Source organism: Onychostruthus taczanowskii, unplaced genomic scaffold (genome assembly GCF_017590055.1).
Source record: "Onychostruthus taczanowskii isolate IOZ18803 unplaced genomic scaffold, ASM1759005v1 scaffold98, whole genome shotgun sequence".
Classification (NCBI taxonomy): Eukaryota; Metazoa; Chordata; class Aves; order Passeriformes; family Passeridae; genus Onychostruthus; species Onychostruthus taczanowskii.
In genome coordinates this window covers 2076440-2096512 of record NW_024507879.1, presented here as the reverse complement: position 1 = coordinate 2096512, position 20073 = coordinate 2076440, and the positions used below count along the sequence as shown (strand labels likewise).

Sequence of the window (20073 nt, the reverse complement as noted above, 5' to 3'; positions counted from 1 at the left end):
CTTGATTTTGCATTCCAGATTTTAAGTTGGGGGTGTAGTTTTTAATTTTTGTTTTGCTGATCAGTTCATCTCAAAAGGCAAAGTTGCTGTGCTTGATGTAAGCACAATTCCATTGTAAAATCAGCTGGAATCTGTTTTCCAGTGGTGGCAATCCCCCCTGCAGCCCCCAGACGTAGAAGTTCACCCCAGGACCAGCAAATGCTGTAGGAGGTCTGGGCTTGCTCTTGGTGCATCCTGCAGCCAGTGCTGTTATCCAGGCAGGGAGAGGGACAGCTTTCTCTGGGATGTGAAAGCTGCTCCCAGGAGTGGAGAGTGCTCTTTAAAAGAAGTTTTCCTGTCACGGATCTGCACACAGCCTCTTCTGAACAAGGTGCAAGGTCAGTATTTGGGGTGCCCTGGCTGGAGGGGGTGACAGGGCCAGCTGCTTTGCCAGGCAGGGGCTGATCCCTGTTTTCCATGAAACCCACTGGCGTGTGCAAGTGGCCCCAGGTGGTTGGATAATGGCATCCTTAATTGTGCTCTGAAGGAGATTAAATTCTTATCTGGCAGCCTGACATCTTTATTGTTATTAATGTGTGAATAATGCACCGTGCTGGGGTTTTTATGCATAACTTTGGTGGCAAGTATTTTCCTTTTGTTTACTGGTGTCTGGTACTTTGCCACCATGGGATTCCCAGGCTCCAGGGGTGGGGAATCCCAGAGGTCAAGGAATGCTGCTTCTGTTCCTTTCCTTATTAAATGGTCACTGCCATTGCCCTGCAGCTCTTCCCCTTTATTTCTTCTGTGAGTAGAGGTGGTGGTGAGCAATTCCTCTGCTGGGTCTGGAGTTTGTTGGGACAGTGGGTGCTGGAGTGGGACACGGAGGACTTGGGACCATCAGTCAGAAGGGGCTTGGGATTTTGGGATGCAGACAGAGATGGGGAGGCTTGGGATGCTGCCAGACATGGTTGCAGGTGCCCATGGGGCTGCGGGTGCTCTGGCAGGGGCTGGATGTGTCCCTTGGTGCTGGTAGGGAAGGGAGAGGGAGCTGTGGAGGGCGGGAGGCAGCTGCAATCTGTCGACTCCATGAGAAGCAGTTTCTGTGATGTAACTTGCTATTGAACAGGATAACAAGGTCAATAATGCCTTTGCCTGGGAGAGCTTCAGCCAACACTTCTATCAAAACCAATATTAATTTTCACTAATTAGGAGCTGCAGCTAATGAGTGTCACAGCTAATTTACCTCATCCATAACGAGGCAGAGGAGGGGGTCAGGCGCCTGGGATCAGAGCCTGCAAATCTGCCTCCTCTCTGCTCCCCCTTTCTTCCTGGCCCAACATGTGTTTGTCACCTGGGTGGCTTCTGTCTGCAGGGACGTGGAAATGTCTGTGTGGTCCTCTGCTGCCTGCCCTGGAGCACGGGAATGCTTTGGGAAGGTAGGGAAGGAGCTGGATGGGGAGATGCACTGTGCAGCAGGTGTTGGCTGCTCCAGTGAGGGGAGGGGAAAAGAGCTTGGAAGGATGTGCAAGGGAAGTCTTTGGGAGAGAAAAGGATTCCAGTTGTCCTGAAGGGGAAGTTGGAGTGCAGTGTTTGCTCCTGAAACTTTTTAATTTCAAAAGCCTTTATTGTGTGTTTTATTATCCCTGTTCCCTTCCATACATTTTACCCACTCAAATCAGCCTGGAAGGCACCAAACAGTGAAGCAGTGAGTCTGTCACCATCCATGGTCTTGTGACTCACTCTAGGGGGTCTTTCTCTCGTCTTTGATCCTGGGACAAGCTGAACAAGTGTTGCAAATGTTTGTGGGGAGAGAATTTTTGTGTGCAGATCTCTTCGGTGCTGTGCAGGTCATCTTCCTACCCAGGTCACAGGCAGGAGCATTCTGTGGATGTTGCCAAGAGTGCCAAGAGAAAACAAATTCCTGATTTGGAATTATCCCTGTTTGGCTTGTAAACTTGGTCTGATGGGCTCAGACAAGGGGAGAAAGGGCGCAGTGAACATGTGAAACATCTCTGAAACATCTTTATAGTCTGCGCTTTCTAAACAAGCCGGAGTCTCAGAATTATCCACAGGGATTATTGCCTTAAATAAGAATACACTAGAGAAATCTGTGGGCTGCTGTCAGACAGCTCGTGGTTAGGGATGGCTAGAATTGACTGAATAAATGATTCACTGGTTTTATTCGTGTTGCCCTGAGTGTAAACCTCAGGAGCCTTCCCTGTCGGAATTGATCTGTTCTGTGAGCAGCGCGTGCACCACCAGCCCGTCCCGGCGCCTCGCAGAAGGACAGGAGAGCTCTTGCCTTGTCCAAGGGATCTTCCCCAACACACACCCTCCTCTTTGGGTGTCTGGGGCCTTGAGAAAAGGGCTTGGCAGAGAAGAGCCTCTCCTGGAAAGCAGTGGATCCCAGAGCATCCTTTTGGGGCATCCCAGGAGGTCCAGGTGGGAGCTGCTCGTGGTCCTGGCTCTCGTCCCTGTCCATGGTGGGCTTTGCCTCCAGTTTTGGTGTCCAGCTGCCCAGCTAATTCTGGTTTGGGAAGGTTTATTTGATGTATTTTTTTTTTCCTTTAGCTGTTGGCCTGGAATTGCCACCCAGCCCACGGCAGCTCCTGGAAGGTGTTTTCCCTCTGCCTTCTCCAAGACTCACTGCACCCTTACATGTCTGGGCTTGTTATTCTTCAGCAGCTCCTCCTGTGTCTGTCATCAGCCTTAGTGAGGAGGGGAGAATATATAAACATTAATAATAATAATTAATAAATATTTATTATAGAATATATAATTCTATAATAAATATATGCTATATAATACTATATATGCTATATATTGTTATATAATAAATATGTATAAGTATAAATGTATATTTATAAATATAATATAGAATATATAAGTATATTATATATTTATAAATATTTAAAATGAGATATAGGTATAAATATAAATATAAACATAAATATAAATATATATAAGATTAATATAGAATATAAATATATATTATAGAATATTAATATCTTATACATTATTATATATTTTATTATATATTTTTATATACATACATACATATATACACACACACACACACATATATATATAATTAAAAAAATATATATATAAATAAAATATACAGGAGAAATTTGTGCCCTGAGGCTGGTCACATTATCTGGTAGCCATCCCCATCCCCTGCTTTCCCTTTGGTGGCAGCCAAGGTGGCTGCTAAAGTTTCTTGGAGCTTACTGCCCGGGGAAAAGCGACCTTCAGGCACAGTTCTTGGGGGGAAGAAGCTCCCCCAGGCGTGACAGATTTGGCTGTAAATCTCCAGATGAATGCCCACGTTCCCAAGGTCTGTCATCCTGCCTGGAACGTGAGCTGCTCAAAAACAGCGTGCAGGCTCATCAGTCGTTTGGGAGCTTGTGGCCATGCCTGTGAGGGGACACCAGGGACAGATGGGACAACAAACTCATCTGAGGGCACCCACAGGTGTCCCAAAACCTGAGGAGCCTGGGATTGTGTCTCAGGCAAGAGGTGGAGTTGAAAGAGAAGCAGGGTTTTGCATGAGAAGTACCTGGGGTGAGGAGATGGAGGACCCCCAGGGTCTCCCTTTTCTCCTCTTTTTTTCTTATGGAAAGAGGCAAACTGGTTTTAAAGTAGATTCTTCATGAGTATCTCTTATTGGTACAGGTATTAAGTTGGTTATGAATTTCTTGCACTTTCACTCCTAGGAAAATCCTTCCCTTATTCCTTTTGCATTCCCTCTTGATTGATAAGGTTTATTATCGCTCTTTAATAACCACAGATACAATCTCAGCCCAAATTTGAGGAATTTATGGGAGTTACTAGGCCAGGGTATCTGCATCCTGCCAAGGACAAGGGCTAGAATAAAGGACAACCTTTAAAAAAGGGGTTTTTTTTTAAAAAAAAGAAGAAGAATGGCTCTCTTTTAATGGAAAGGAAGAAAAGAGGTGCATTTCTTGCTGATGGCAGCTCACAAAGCAACACCGCATGGAAGTGTCTGTGTTGTTGGATTGGTGGACTGAATTTATTTTGGGGTTTTTAGCTGTGTCTCATCCCATGGGGATTGGCAGCCTGTGGGTCAGTGTCCCCAGGGCTGTGGGATCTCTCATCTCTCAGCTGTGATGCTCCAGGACTCCTTTAGGGAGACCCATAAGGTCCTGCAGTGGAGCCAGGGGGCCGAGTGGCTGATGTGGATTCAGTGTGGAAATCAGTTTTGGGTGGAAAAAGTAGGGTGGGTTGTCTTCATCCAAGAAATGGTTCAATAGAACTGGAAGGGTTCAGCTCTAGAAGAGGCTGGGTTTGCACAGGAGCTGGAGGCTGCTGCTCCAAAGGGGCTGGAAAAAAATGGATGTGTGTGACATCTGTTGGGTCACGGGAGTCTCTGGTCTGTACGTGCAGCAGGGAGATGCTGAGTTTGGTGGTCAATACCCATTTCTCCCTCAATCAGTGCTTCAGGAGAAAGAGAAGCTCTGAAACTCTTCATTCCGAGCAATTGAAAGAAAAAAAGCCTAAAACTGGGACTTATTGGATCACTTTTCTCTTCATAAATTTCCACTTTTAGAACAGTCTGTGAAACCTCAGTGATTGCTTTCTTTTTGCTTTCAAACAAGACAGCAGCTGGGATTTAGCATGGAGTTTTGTGTTCAGTTTGGATTTTTAAATGTGATCTGGTTTTACGTCTGACTGAGGAAGGTTTTTTTGAGCACTGGCTGATGTGGACATCGGGTGAGGAGGGCTGTGCAGGCTCAGGCACCCCTTGCAGCTCTGACCCAGCCTGCAGAAAGAGCAGCCAGGCTCTCACAGGTCACCTTGGCCAGGGGAATCACAAAATCCTAAAATGGTTTGGGTTAGGACATCTCATTCCAGCCAGGAATCCACTGTCCCAGGCTGCTCCAAGTCCTGTCTAGCCTGGCCTTGGGCACTTCCAGGGATCCAGGGGCAGCCACAGCTGCTCTGGGCACCCTGTGCCAGCCCTGTCCACCCTCCTGAGGCATTCACATTCTCTGAAAAATCCCTTTGCCCAGGATTTCTCTCCTGGGAAGCTGAGAAGCCTCAAAGAAAAAGGAAAACAATCCTTATCTCATTTGCTTCTCCTGTGTTGTGCTCCTTTGGAATGTGTTTGGAGATTGTCTATCCAACAGGTGATTGTTTCATTGGTCTCTGCTGTGAATTGTTTTGACTTATTGGCCAGTCAGGGTCAAGCTGTGTCAGACTCTGGAGAGAGTCACGAGTTTCATTATTATCTTTTTAGCCTTCTGTAAGTATCCTTTCTGCATTCTTTAGTTTAGTATTCTTTAATATAATACAGTATCATGAAATAATAAATTAGCCTTCTGAGAACGTGGAGTCAGATTCATCATTCCTTCCTTCATCAGGGCACCCTGCAAATACAAAACCCTCCCAGGGAAGAATTTCTTCCCAATATCCCCTCTAACCCTGCCCTCTGGCAGTTTAAAGCCATTTCCCCCTGTCCTGTCTAGCAGAAGGTGAGAGCTGCTCCTGCAGGAGGATTTGTGATTTCAGACATACTGCACAGCCTACAATCTGTAGTGCCCTGTCCAGGAGTCTGGGCTTGTTGCACGCCCAAGGGTTTGCATCAGTTTTGGAAATAACCCTTCAGTGCCTCCCTTTCACCCTGCTCTCTCTGGCTGCTGTGGTCAAACTCCTGCAGCAAGGGTTTCCTGGAGCTCTGGGACAAAGGGGGCACCTGGGCAGGGAGCATCCTGCATCAGGAGCCCCGTGGAATATTGCAAGGTGCTGTGGAAGTGACTGAGAGATGCTTTTGAGGGTGTTCTGCCTAAAGTCAGTTAATTCTGGCTCTCTTTGTGACAATTTCTGGACTGGTACATATAAGTAAAACCTTAGAAAAGCCTTATAAAATCAGACCTTGCTATTTCAGCTAAGCTAGCAACTAGCCTAAGAATTTCCTGTGAGTTCAGAAGAATAAGAATAAAAATCAGTTTGCATAACAATGTATTCTTGTGAGGAAACAGTTTACACCTATATTAATAAAAAGTCTGTCCCATGAGAAATGGTGGGGAAAAAAAAATAAACTTATCTAGAAAGAAAAAAAAATTAATAAACATGTACACTAACCATTACCAACCAATAAACTGGGTTTCAATAATTCGCTGACCTATTAAATTCAAACACAGTACCTTCTAATGCCATATAAAAATAAACCATAACCATATAAAAATAAAAAATACCATATAAAAATAAAAATGCCATATAAAAATAAATAAAGATTCAGCTATTCTACGCGAAGAAACAAGCCTTTGTCCATCTCTATTACAGCACTGGACCAGCTGTTGTGTGCTTTTTTGGGAAGCTGAGGCAGGCTGGATGCTGTGTGTTTTGTGTGAGGATGTGTTTTTGTGCAGGTGCCTCCACAACCCCTCGGAAAGCTCTTTCCAGAGGTAGATTACATTCCATCAAAGTGCAAAGGCATTCCCCCCTGACCACGGTGACCATTTTTGTGGGGTGAGCTGCCAGTTGCCAGCACTCAGAGCGACAGTTGTAGGAGCAATTAGTGAGAAATCCTGTGCCTGAAATATGTTTTTAATAAACCATTCACTGGATATATTCAAATAACAAATAGATCCCTGCAAACCCGAGTCTATTTGCAGACAACTCACAAATGAGAAAGGCTAAATTAATTGAATGCTCCAGTCACTGGGGATAATGGTCCAGCTGTAACAGAGCTCTCCAGATGTTTGTTTGCAGAAGAGTGTGCTTTCATAGGAAAAGAAAAACACTCGTGGGTATATTAACTCAGAAACAAGTTTACAGCTGTGTGCTCGCACGCTCTGCCTCGCTCTCCCACCAGGCACTGTGGAGCTCTGTTCCAAGGTTTCCTCTTGCAATAAACAGCCTCTTTCTTTCTCACTCATTGTCCTCTTGGCCACGTTTAGACATCTGTGACGTCCAAAGTGAGGCAGTGGCCCTGTGAAAGCCTCCGGGGCTTCGGCAGAGATCAGCCTTGCTGTGCTCCAGGGTTGCAGTACAGCTGCACTGCTGCTGCTCGCAGCTCAGGCTGCTGTGGTGTGGCTCTTCCCTGGTTTTGGGGTGGGTTTGCTGCACAGGACCATAGACTGGGAGCACTGTGTGGCTGGTGGGAGCTCACAGGGATGAGTGGGAGAGCCTTGCTCGCTGGGTTAGGTTTAATTCCATCTAAAGACTGGAGCTTTGCCCGACTTCTCCCTGAGGAGCTTGGCTTTATCAGCACACTGGAGTCATCGGTGCTGTGCTCTCCATCCATTTCCCTGGGCCTTGTTTTGTTCCTGTTGTTGAGCAGGCCAAGCTGGTTGAGAAGCCCTGTAGATGAGGTGCCCCATTACTCACAGGGAGGGGACAATGGGACGTGGGGCCGCTCATAAATGTCTCCGCACGTCGGCGTCATTAATAACCAGTGGCTCCTAAATAGCCTCATTTATCAACAAGCAATTTACTGCGTGCCCTGGCGGGGCTGCAGATAAGCTTCTGCCTCACACACCCAGGCACCACCTGCCAAGTGTCCCCCCACCTCCTCTTTGGCATTTCAGAGGGACAAAGAGCGAGGCACGGGAGGAAGTTCTCCGTCGGAGCTGTGGCCAGCCCCGAGGAGCTGGGTTGTGCCTGGAGGACTTGGGTTGATGGGCTGCATGTGTTTGTCACCTTTGAGGAGAGACTTCCGAGGCCCTGGATACCATTCAGAGGTACAGGGAATGGAGGAATCAACGTCCAGCATGACTCAGGACCAAGGCAAAGACCTGGACTTGTTCTACTGTTTAACCCTGTACGTGCAGTTCAGACAATTCAATCCTGCTGTCCTTAGACCGGTGCTGCCCAATGTCTCTTCTCCGTCCAAACACAGGAGAGAGATCTAGGCAAATCCTGTTCCCTTTCTCTAACCCTAAATGGGATTTTTGAGTGTTTTCCTTGAGATGAGTGTTTGTCATCTCAAGGTTGTTTGTCTTGGTTCTCTCAAAGGTTTTGTTGCTTTCGTTGTGGCTGCCCCATCCCTGGAAGTGTCCAAGGCTAGGCTGGACAGGGCTTGGAGCAATTTGGGATAGTGGAAGGTGTCCCCACCCGTGGCAGAGAGGTTGGAACAAAGTGGTCCTTAAGGTCCCTTGCAACTCAAATCCTGCCACAACTCTGTGATGCAAGGAGGAAGAGGAGCAGGGAATGTAACCTTTCCAAAACTGGCTGCCTTATGTTTGTGATTCCTGCCCCGTTGCTCAAGTCCTGCTTTTACTGCAGCCATATCTTGGAGATCAGGAGGTACTAACTCAACCTGGGAGAGATAAATCAGGAAGGGATTTCACTGCATCTCCATTACAACGAGGCAGAATTAATCACCTAGCACATGTTTTGAAACCTCAGAGAGTTACGGTGACAGCCCAAGGCCGGTTTACTCATGGATCTGAGATCTGCAGACAAAACCTGACCGCTGGCACCACTTCCTCTGCCTTTGGGACTTGGATGCTCATCCCCATCCTGCTTGGGAGCAAAACACCCTATCGATGTGTTTGTGGGTCCCAGGATGAGGGAAGAGATGAATCTGACTCCATATTTCTTAGAAGGCTGATTTATTATATTATGTTATTATATTATATTTAAAAACTGCTATACTAAAGCTATACTATCTGCAGACAAAACCTGACCGCTGGCACCACTTCCTCTGCCTTTGGGACTTGGATGCTCATCCCCATCCTGCTTGGGAGCAAAACACCCTATCGATGTGTTTGTGGGTCCCAGGATGAGGGAAGAGATGAATCTGACTCCATATTTCTTAGAAGGCTGATTTATTATATTATGTTATTATATTATATTTAAAAAATGCTATACTAAAGCTATACTAAACTATAGAGAGAAAAGAATACATCACAAGTCTAGGAAAGGAATGAATAATAAAAACTCATGACTGCTCAGAGCCTTGACACAGCTGGACCATGGTTGGCCATCAAGTAAAGACAATTCACATGAGACCAGTCAGAGATGCACCTCTTGGTAAACCATCTCCAGACCATCAGATAGTTATTGTCTAAGTTTCTTTTCTGAGGCTTCTCAGGAGAAAATCCTAGCGAAAGGATTTTCATAAAATATCACAGCGACAACGCCCTGTGCTATCTGGGCTGAGGATGGCTGTATTTTTGTTCCCCTGAGCCATTCAGAGAGCAGAGCAGCTGGGCAAAAGCTGTGGCACGAGAAGGGTTTGTATTCCCTGTGAGGCTGAGAGCCTCGGGGATGGTTCAGCTTTTGTGAGGCGCAGATGAGATTTCAAACAAGACGTGAATGAATCCCCTTCACTCGCACGAGTGTAATTTGCTGACGGGTTTGTTTTGTTGTCGGCTTTTTTTCCTTCCCTTCTCCATTCATGTCGATCAGCTCCTCAGCCTGACAGGGCTGCTGGTGGAGGAAGCAGTTCAGCAGAGGGGCTTTCAGCAGGGCCTGTTGCAGTGGGAAAAGGGGTAATGGCTTTAAGCTGGGAGTTGGTTTAGATTAAGTATAAGCAAGGGTTTTTTTACAGTGAGTGTGGCAACGCATCTTGTTTTATCCCTAGGTCAGGTTGGACAGGGCTCTGAGGAGCCTGGTCTGGTTGAAGATGTCCCTTGGCAGGAGGTTTGGATTAGAAGGCTTTTGGAAGTCCCTAGGAACCCACAGCATCCTGTGAATTCTCCATTAGCATTGCTAAAGTGCCTGCCTTATGGATCTGGGGTGTCTGACACCCCAGAGGTGTCCAGCAGTCCTGGGAGACCTGCTCCGTGGGCATTGCAACCTAACGAGCTTTATCTCCCACCTCATATTAATTGCAGAACAGCTTCTCTTTTCTAATTAACGCAAAGCTATGTTACCTTGCCTGGCTAAAATGCAAAACACCGCACGTGTCGCCTTACTCATAAATCATTTATTTACACCAAGTAGCAAAGCACCTCATTAAATCGATTTCTGGGGTTCTGCTCTTCTCCTGTTTGCCCTGGTGTTCTTTCTAGAAAGTGAGGGAAGGCCAAAGAGAAGCACTGAGCTCAAGGGCTGCATCCTCTGGTCTCTGCCCTCTGCCTGTTACAGGGTTTCCTTTGATCTAAGTTAGTTAAAAAAAAAAATGAACATTTTTGGAGGGAGTTGGGAAGAAAGCAGGAAGGAACAAAAGAAACACTCCCTGTCCTTTCTGGGTTCATGATTTCAAAAGTTAATTAGAAAAGGATATTGTATGGATTTAGTGTTTCAACTTTGTGTCAGATCTGTTAATCAAGGCTGCATTAGCCAGGCTTTCCTGGAGGAGTCAGTGGGGAGGCTGTACCGTGTTTGGTTTGTTTGGAGACAGGCATGGACTTGGAGCAGCGCTCATGGAAGTCTTGGCCACACAGAGGGGATGCATTTTGCCTTCAGAGCTGCCAAAATTGGGGTTTGGATCTCATGTAGCCAGTGCTGCTGGGGCTACGCCAGGATGGGTGTGCTGTCAGCTTTTCTAGGGCAGTTTTAAAAGGCAGGCAATGCTGGGATGTTTCTGCTAACCCCAGATTTATGTTTTCCTTTGCTCTTCCAGTTCATCCTGCCTCCTCCCACCCCTCTGTGTGACTCACAAACAGTTGTTAGTAGTCACCAAATAGTTGTTAGCAGTCACATGAAGGCAGCTCTGAGGAGCGAGGCTGCCCCTGATACTTAGGGTTTTTCCAGGATCCCCCTGATATTCAGGGTTTTTCCAGGATTCCCTCTCCCCAGCCTGCTGGGAGAGGGGTGGGTGCTGCTGGAGATCTCAGTCTGATTTCCAGCTGGCAGTGCTCAGGAATGAAATACACATTCCTGCTTGAGTTGGAAGTGGTCCTGCCTGTTTTGGACCATCTTGGATGTGCTCCTGAGGACTGCCCTGTCTCCAGGAAAATTCAGGATTTGTAAGGTGTTAGACCAAGTGCTTTCCTGAGTTGATGGGACATCTTGCACATTCACAGCTCTACCATAAAAAATTAAATTAATCTCGTGGGATTTCCCCCTTTATGACCCCATGATGCTCAGTGCTAGTGCTTCCCTCCCTCCCACCGTTGGTATTTACTCTCCAAGTTTACCAAACACAGACTTTCTACTCCGGGAAGTCCAAATACTTTAATTTCCCAATTCCCTGCTGCTCTTGTTGTTCTCTGACCCTTCTCAGACAAAGGTGTGAGTGAACCACCAGTTAATTTCTTTTAAAATTAGTGCCTTGAATGGTTCACCTGGTGGGAACAGGATCCCATCCAGGCTGGAGCCAGCTCCTCTCCTTCCCCCTCCTGTTGTGGGGATGAGGAGAGAAGGACAGATATCAATAAAAGTGAATGAGACTTTCTGACAGAGCAGCTTCTGCAAGGGAACTTTTTTTTTAAAAAAGGGTGCAAACAATGGATGGAGCAGAATTTGCATAAAACTCATTAGAAAAAAAGTACAAGTTTCATAAATCTTGTGATAAATTAATGCTATATCGTTCTGAACATGATGTATTAATTTTAGGATCAAATGAATGGGTCTGTGATCATTCTTGGTAATTATGAGGCACCCAGGCAGTTTGGAGAGGAAATTATTTTTAAGGTTTGTTTTTTTTATTTTTTTTTTCCCAAGTGCTGGAACCCTTTTTTCACCAGAAATATCTTAACAGACCCAAACCCCTCCTTTTACACGTGCTTCTTTTTTTATCTCCTGGGTGTTTTGGTGTTTTATTTGATTTTATTTACTTCCCTCTTTCATGCTGGAGCAGCCTATTCCTTCCCAGACAAAAGGAGACAAAAGCCCTTTCAGTTTTCAAAAATTCTCCATGTTCTTCATGATCCCAGGGGTTTGTAGTGAGGGGAAGGCAGGAATTGCTGGTTCCCAGCTGGAGCAGGCAGGGAGAAATTCCTGGGGTGCTGCTGGTCAGGGGGATGCCCAGGGATGAGCATTTTTTGATTCCCTTTTTTCCAGGCAGGTTTGGAGATACCACAGCAATGCTAAGGTGCATCAGTGATTTTGGCAATAGCCCAGCCTGGCTGGAGAGTTTTGGTTCATAAACCCTGCCTCCAGTCCAAGGAGGTGCCAGTGATGGAGCTAAGGATGTCATCTCCATCCCTGGAATCCTGGGATGGTTTGGGTTAGGAGAGACCTCAAAGATCACCCAGTTCCACCTCCTGCCATGTCAGGGACACCTTCCACTATCCCAGTTTGCTCCAAGCCCCATCCAGCCTGGCCTGGGACACTGCCAGGGATCCAGGGGCAGCCACAGCTCCTCTGTGCCAGGCCTGCCCACCCTCACAGGGAAGAATTTCTTCCCAATATCCCATCTAAACCACCCTCTGTCAGTGGGAAGCCATTCCCCCTGTCCTGTCCCTCCATGCCTTTGTCCCAAGTTCCTCTCAGCTCTCTTGGAGCCCCTCAGGCCCTGCAAGGGACTCTAAAGTCTTCCTGGAGCTTCTCTTCTCTAGGCTGAACGGCCCCAACTCCCTCAGCTTTTCCATGCCCTGCAGAGACACAGCACCAGCACGAAGCCATGTGTTCAAAAGTGGGTTTGCAGGGCTTGTGTGGTACCTGTGCTGCTTTAAGACTGCTGAAGGCTGATGGAGGGCATTTTTACTCTGTCTTGCCCATGTCAGTGTAGGTGTTGACTTTGATGGGAAGGATGGCAGCAGCCAGGGTCTGCATGCCCAGCATCTGCCAGGAGAGCCTCAGGAGTTCTGTTTATTTTAATGATAACATGAAGAAACTTCAATATGCCATTGATATTTTTGTGTTTTTCCTCTCCTCATTTGTGTTGTAAAGTTAACCAAAGCGATCGGTTCTGAGCAAACCAGAGGAGCCCTCTGTAAATGGGAACGCTCGGCTCTTCTTTGCCGCTGCTCTGTCTTAAACAGCCTTAAAAGCCCTTTTAAACAGCTTTGAACACCCTTTTGCACACTCTGAGAGCGGGAGGCGGGGCAGGCAGTGCCTCTCTCTGAGGTTTACCCACTGGCTGTCAGCTCTGCTTACGGATTCTGCCTCCACACTGACTCCCCTCTCCAATAACCAAACGCAGCAGGGAAATTACAGGCTCTGTCTCGCAGCATCTGAGGAACCAGGAGAAACTCTTCTGCCGTGCTTTTCGCTTCCCAGCTTGACACACTCTCTCAGAAATGGTTTTGACTGCACAGATTTGTTTTCCCTCTTTGCTGTCACCTCTGTGTTTGGCTCCTTTCCCTCCCATACATGACAGCAGCTTGTGGCTCCTGGACCAGCTGGTCCAAGGCTTTTTCCTCACACCATTGGTGAAAAAAACCTTACTTTTTCTGATGGCACAAATTGGTCTTCTCTCGTTTATTTATTGTGAGAGGGTTTTCTAAGAGGTGCTGGTGTCTGCCTGCCCTTTTGGCTCTGCAGTGCAGGAGTTGGAGTGGAGGGCCTGGAAAGAGAAACGTGTAACGCTGAGCTCGGTTGAATTTTAGGAGTGGAAACTTCCCTGGCCAAGTCCTTCTGGAAAGTTTTGGCTCAAGTGGTCGAGCCCATTGTGAGAAGGAGGTCAGGGAGGATCTGTTGAGGTTGTGCTTATGGAATGAGCTACCAGACACTTGCTTTGGGAGAGAGGCTTGGGATCAGGGGGTGAGTGGCTCACCCGTGGAGCTGGGATGTGCTTTGAGGTGCCCCTGAGCATAGCTGGCTGATACTAGCAAGGGTTTAAGCTCAGCATGGCAGGAGATTTACTGTTCTGGTTCACCCAGGGAATGCAGGGATAGACGTGGAGAGGCCCTGGTGAGAAATGATCCTCACTTAAAAAAAAAAATTAAAGGTTTATTAAAATCTTATAAAAAATACAACAGGATACTGAAGAGAGAAAATATTACAGTGCTGGGAGCAGAGGATTTTTGCCACCATGTGCTCATCCACACAAGGGAGACTTCACCTTTTAACCCTTTAGCCCCTCCCAAAGTTCTGTCAATCAACTCCTTCACTGTCCAGTGATGGTTTTGCTTCCTTAAATCTTGGTTGGAGGGCAGCTGTTGCCATAATAACAAACCAAATGTCCCAAACCCAGGCCCCCCCAATAACAACACAAAGGGGTAAAACATAACTATAAGTCTATAAAACTTCTCTTAACAGGTATACAGGATATTTGCCTTTTAAAATCAGAGGATTTTTCCCACCATGAGCTCACCCACACAATGCAGGTTTCACCTTTTAACCATTCTGCCTCTCCCAAAGTTCTGTCCGTCGACTCCTTCGCTGTCCAGTGATGGAGTTTTACTTCCTTCAATCTTGATTGGAGGGCAGGGGCTGCCATGGTGACAATCCCACACTCCCAAATGTCCCAAACCCAGGCCACCCACTGATAACAGCACAAGGGGGTAAAACATAACTCTAAACCTATAGAACTTCTCTTAACAGATATACAGGATATTTGCCTTTTAATTATGAGAGCCAGCCATGGCATTACCCACCTACCACACCCTGGAGCCTGCAAGAGATGTCCTGAGCCCTGCTGTGCTTTGGTTGCCCTCCCACACTGGCATTGTCCCCTCCACATCAGGGGTTTTCTGAAACTGAGGAAGCCTCATTCCAAATGTGGGAGCAGCTCCCACTTCCTGTGACCTCCTGCTTGAAACTGGATTTTACTTTACTTCCTTGGCCAGGGAGTCACCATCCTTTTCTTTCCCTCTCATTGCTCAGAGATTGCTGAGCAGCACAGAAATAGTGGCATTTCATCTTTTCTTTTCAAAATCTTGGGGAAAGCATCTCCAGAAGACCTTTCTATTCCTCCTTTTTATTTTTTTATTTATTTTTATTTTCTGAGAGGTGAAAGAGAAAATGAATTATAGGCAAAGAAAAGGGAGCAGGTGACAAATGAGAAGAACAGGGCTGGAATTTCAAGATCAAATCCATCAAATCCCATGTGAGGGGCCAGCCTGCTGTGATGAACTGGGCTAATTGGAGAGGCTGTGCTGGGGTGACTGGGGCAGGAAGGCAGGGCTGCTGGGGGAATGGAATGGGACTGGGATGTCCCACCTCCCTCACAGGGAAGAAGGGGAGCCAGGGAAATGTGGTGGAAGTTTTACTTCGGGAAGTTAAGTGTGGTGGTGGCCTTTGTGTAAGGTGGGGGTACTGAAATGATTTTTAACTGATTTTCTGCTGGTTGAAGGAGTTGAAGAATGGCTGAGGGGTTGGCTCCCTGTGCCAGCTTGTGGCCTTGGTGGAGAAGCCAAAATGTGGTGGCTGTGCCCACACAAATGACCCAGAGCTCGGGAGGAGTGAGGATGATGAGCCGAGGAGAAACTTGTTGTTAAAATCAGGATTAAATGTTAAAATCAGGATTAAAATGCTTTTCATATTAAAGCAGAGCTGATGCCTCAAGTCTTGAGTCCAAAAGCCATCGCAGGAATTCCTATTAACTCCACATGGGTATGAATCAGACCTCTTAAAAGAGAAGCTTATTAGGCAATTAATTAGAAACCTGCCCCTTCTGTGCCCTCCATCCCAGCCCAGCCCTTCCTGCTGGCCTGGGTCAGCATCTGGCTCTTTCCCTGGCCCTGGGGCTCTGCACTTTCCAAAACCTCCCAGGAGCTCTAGGATCCTTCCAGATACTGAGTTTGTTTTTTCTCCCTTTTCATCCTCCTCCTGAAAGCAGAACCAGTGGAGATGAGTTGGTGGGGTGCAGCCCCTTTTCCCACTTTCCTCCTTGGCAAAGTGGAAGGGCAAGAAAAATGCAGATGTTTACAGCTGCAGGTGAGGTGCTGAGACCAGGCTTCCTCAATGGGATGCAAAAGTGCCCCTCTAAATCAGCCAAACCTACAAAAAACATATAATAAAATCTGATCAGGAAGAAAACAACAGCAAAAAGAAGAAAAAAAAAGCTCCTGAGGTCAATCAAAGTTCAACACTTGGAGAAAGAAGAAAATCTGTGTATGTGTGAGAAAGAGGGAGAAGTAGCTGTGATTGAGAGAAAGGAGGCAAAGGGAGACAAGATAAATTCTGATTATCTGGTGGAATCAAGACACTTAACTGCCCTGTCTGATTCCTGAGAGGAAACAAATGGAGCCCATAACTTTGTGCTGCAGGAAGATAATTTGTCCCTGCTCCCTCAGCCCTTGCTGGGGCCAGGTTGGTGCTGGGGCTGGAGGATGCTTGAGCAGTATCTCCAGCACGAGCTGGGGAGAGATGGAAGGTGTTTTCCTTTGGGAGAGCCCTGAGAGGGGCTTCTGACAGATGTGCTGCAGTTCTGGCTCTGCATGCCCTGTCCAGGCTTCCTGATGATGGGGGAAAAAATAGGAGAAAATCAATAAATACAGTAAATTGGTGCAGAAAAAATCAATGGAAGGGATCCTGAACAAACTTTCGTCGTGGTGGTTAAAGTGGTGAAGCTCTAATACCACACTCCTAAACTTAGGGGTAAAACTTGGAAAAAAACTTGAAGCAAAGCCATTGTGAAGTCTCATTTCTCATTTCAGGGCAGGGTTTCTTCTTATCTTCTATTTATTTGTTATTTTTGTGTTTTATACATGTGTAAGACTTTTTATTTTTCCCTGAACAAGGTGTTATGAAAGTAGGATGGTGATTTCTGCCTGACTGGGAGATAAGGGGAAGGGGGAAAGAGCTTCTATGGTTTGGGGCCTCATTTATTTAAGGGTTTATTTAAGATGGGATTTTTCTCTGCTCACACTGCTTCTGAGCTATCCCTGTCTAACCTCTAATGAAGTTTCTCGTTTCTAACAAATCAAAGCACAGAGAAGATGAGGAGTCTGTCAGTTTTGCTCCTTTTGGGGAGGAGGGTGGTCGAGCTCAGAGTGCTGTTTTCCACGGATCCTACTCCAAAGACTGGCAGGAGGAACATGGAGCTGTGATGATGTGCTCTGCCCAGAAATGCCCTGCCTCCTTCTCCAGGTTGTCCTGAATTTAGGAACTCAATTCCCTGACAGATGCAGGTAGTTGCAGTGCAGAGAGAGAAGAGTTAAATATTAAATGCTTGTTGATTTAGTTATTTATTTATTGCTACAACTGGGTTAGCAACACACAAGCCACGAATATGATCAAAACTGGGTGGGACATGGTTTTCCTGTTCAGCAGGAATTTTAAGATCCTTTTCCTTCCAAAGATGTGCAGTCAAGACCTTTTGAAGTATTTGCTGTTCTGGAGGGAAATGATGACCTGTTGATGTGGGGTTTTTGAATGGGATGTAAAGGTGGAAAGCTGTTCTCCTATTAGAAAAAACTGGGCAGAATAAAGAGCCATGATCCTGGATTTATTTTGTCCTTGTTACTGGCTTTTCCAGCCATGGAGTCTGTCTTCTTTTCTCCTTGGGGCAAAGAAACCTTTGCTAAGGATGGCTTTGAACCTCCTCCAGCCCAAAATCAAGCTGCTGCCTTGTTTTATATCAGGAATACAAGACTTGAGAAAATGTCGGGGCTTGGTATCCTTGGGGCTGGCTGCACTGAAGAGGTGAGGACGTGGCAGATGAGCACTCTGATCGCAGGCTGGGATAAAGCCACTCATTTTTGTCTTTATCCAAAATGCCTTTGGTTGTGACCCATCACTCACTTGCTCCTGTTGGTGGGAGGAATGTTTTTTTTTCCCCAGTGGTTAATTCTTGCTGCTCCTTTTAAAACAACTGCTATTCCTCCTCCAAACAGGAATTTGTCTGGGTTTGGGCACTGAGTCTTGCTGTGCTTTCTTGCTCATTGCTCAGTATCGCATTTTGTCCTCTCCGTGGATGTGCTCGAGATGGCCTGAGTCATCTCACTCTTCTTAGTCATAGATGAGGCAGTTCAAGCTTTTAGAGCCTTTCTTTTTTAAAAGGAAAAGCATTTCTGCCAGCTCTTGAAATTTTGTGGCTTCCTCTTGTGTCCAGTCTTGAAGGTGATGCAGCCAGGCAAGCAGCTTGTAGCTTTGCAGCCTTGGCACAAGCAGCTTTTTAGCCTAAAAGCCACTCCTGACTTCCCCAAGAGCCCTGTGGCTTCCCAGGCAGGGTGTGGAATGGCTCCTTGCATGCTTGGAGCAGGGCTAAAAAATAAATTTCTCCCAAAAGAGTCCAAATTTCCAAGGGCTTCACCTGGCTGCTGGGTCCTCCCTGTTATGGGCCATGCTGTCACCTGGGCTTGCACCAACAGCAATTTTACATCCCACTGTTATGTCCCCAGTGAGGTTGGTGGCCTTGGGACCTGCCAGGCCAGCTGGGTTCTCCCTCAAAATGTTCTTCACTGGTGTCCTAGGGCATTAAATTTTTAATCACAAAGTCACTCAGGGCGAAGGCAAATGCCTTACAGAAATCTATTATTTCTTCTTTATCTGCCAAAGTTGTACTCTCATCAAAGAATAAAATCAGGTTTGTTTGACAAGCTCTATTTTCCATAAAATCGTGTTGACTGGCATTAATTATGTTCCTATCATTTAATTCTTTATTAATGGAATCTCATATTGGCTTTTTCCATTATTTCAGCCATGATTGATGTCTCACCAATCGATTGGGAATTGCCCAGCTCGCTCGGCTCTCCAAATTGTGCTGCTGCTTTTGCCCTCTGCTCTGCTGGAGCTTCCCTCACCTTCCCAGAGGGATGAAATTCGGGCATCTCTTCTCCTTGGCCAGGAGATCTGGGGGCATGGTGGCTCACAGAGACTGTCCCCCCCATCCTCAAATCCATGTGGCCAAGGAGAAGTCTCATCCTCATCCCCCCATCCTTAAGGCCAGGCAGCCTAGGGAATGTCCCATCCTTATCCCCATCCAGCAGCTTTTTTCCTCCTGTTTTCTCCCCCATCCTGCTGGGCAAGGCACGGAGAGCAGCTGGGTGGGACAACAGGCAGGCTGGGAATGTGCCCAGAGCTGTCATGGAGGGGCCCAGAATGATCCAAGGAGGTTTTTGTGGGACTGAAATGAGGCTCCAGGGGTGGTGGCTGTCCCCTGCTTTTGGAGTTGTAAGAAGAGGGTGAGGGAGGCTGGTCAGAGCTTACCCGGCGGGATCCTCCATCTCCAGTGCCAGGGCTGAACCAGGCTGACTTTCTCTTCTAAAAAAGGCAAGGAAGGAGAGGATCTGTGCTTCAGTCCACCTGTGCAGGCAGAACAGTCAGACCATGCTCAGCCTGGTCCCCTTGGGCCACTGGAGCACCGTGGGCGTGATCCCAGACCTCTGTTCTCTGGCAAGCTGCGTGTTTTCAGCGTTTCTTCTTCTCTGCCTCATTTTGCTCAGGATTTCTTTCCTCTCTGTGTCTCCCAGGTTCCTCAGTAACTCAGCTGCTGGCCCGGGACCTGGACAATGACCCTCTTGTCTTCGGGGTGGTCGGGGAGGAGGCCAGTCGCTTCTTTGCCGTGGAGAGCGTCACCGGAGTGGTGTGGCTCAGACAGCCCCTGGACAGAGAGGTAAAACTGGGGAGAAACCACCTTTGCTCAGAGAAATGGTGGCTCTCCATCCTCTGTGAGAGCTGAGATGGGTGTTGCTCCCTGGTGGAGTTGGGAATCTGGGTGTGTCCACATTCTCCAGGTCAGTGGGGACATGGGCAATGAACAGCCTGCTCTGGTTTCGTCTGACTTGTTGGTTTTCCTGGGTGCTAGAATAACACCTGTGGGTCTGGAAGTAAAGGAATTAATACGTGGAGGTGATCTACCAAGGAGCCAGGCTGCTGACACAGTCAGGGAAATGTGCAGGCTTCCTCTTTAAATCTCTATGCCAATTAAATCCTTTACTATTTAGAACAGCGTGTCAAGAGATGTGAGGTATCCCTGCTTATTCAATCTCATCAAGACTTTTCATCCTCTTGTGGATTCAGGCTGCTGGATGCTAAATTTGGCAAGATTCTTGCCTCAAAGCTATTTTACCACCCCAATTTTCAATGGCAGCTTTGGTGTGCAAGGCTGGAATCCCATCCAGGTGCCTGCTTCGCTAAAACCTTGGCCTTTTCTGCATTCCTGGAGCAAGGAGGAAGAGATAGCAGGAAGACTGGGAAAATATGATGTGATTTGGGCAAGGTGCTTCATTTCCCCTGTGCTTGTGCTGCCTGTGTTTAGCGCTGCCTTGGCCAGCAGCAGCCTTGGGAAGATCAAACCCATTAACACGCCTCCGGTGTTCCCAGTCAGAGCCAGCCAGGCATTGGCATGCAGAGGAGCAGGGTGCTGGGTGCTCTCAGGCTGGGGCTGGGGGGAAGGCCAAACCC

General features: G+C 47.1%; 1 protein-coding gene across 1 annotated transcript in view; it reads left to right on the top strand.

Annotated features, from left to right (window-relative positions):
* The window catches only part of CDH23 (cadherin related 23), a 177989-nt gene that overhangs the window by 14852 nt on the left and 143064 nt on the right, over positions 1-20073 (top strand). The window contains exon 3 of the mRNA XM_041427243.1: positions 19140-19282. Within this exon, the coding sequence (XP_041283177.1) occupies positions 19140-19282 (143 nt within the window). The remainder of the gene's footprint in view (positions 1-19139; positions 19283-20073) is intronic.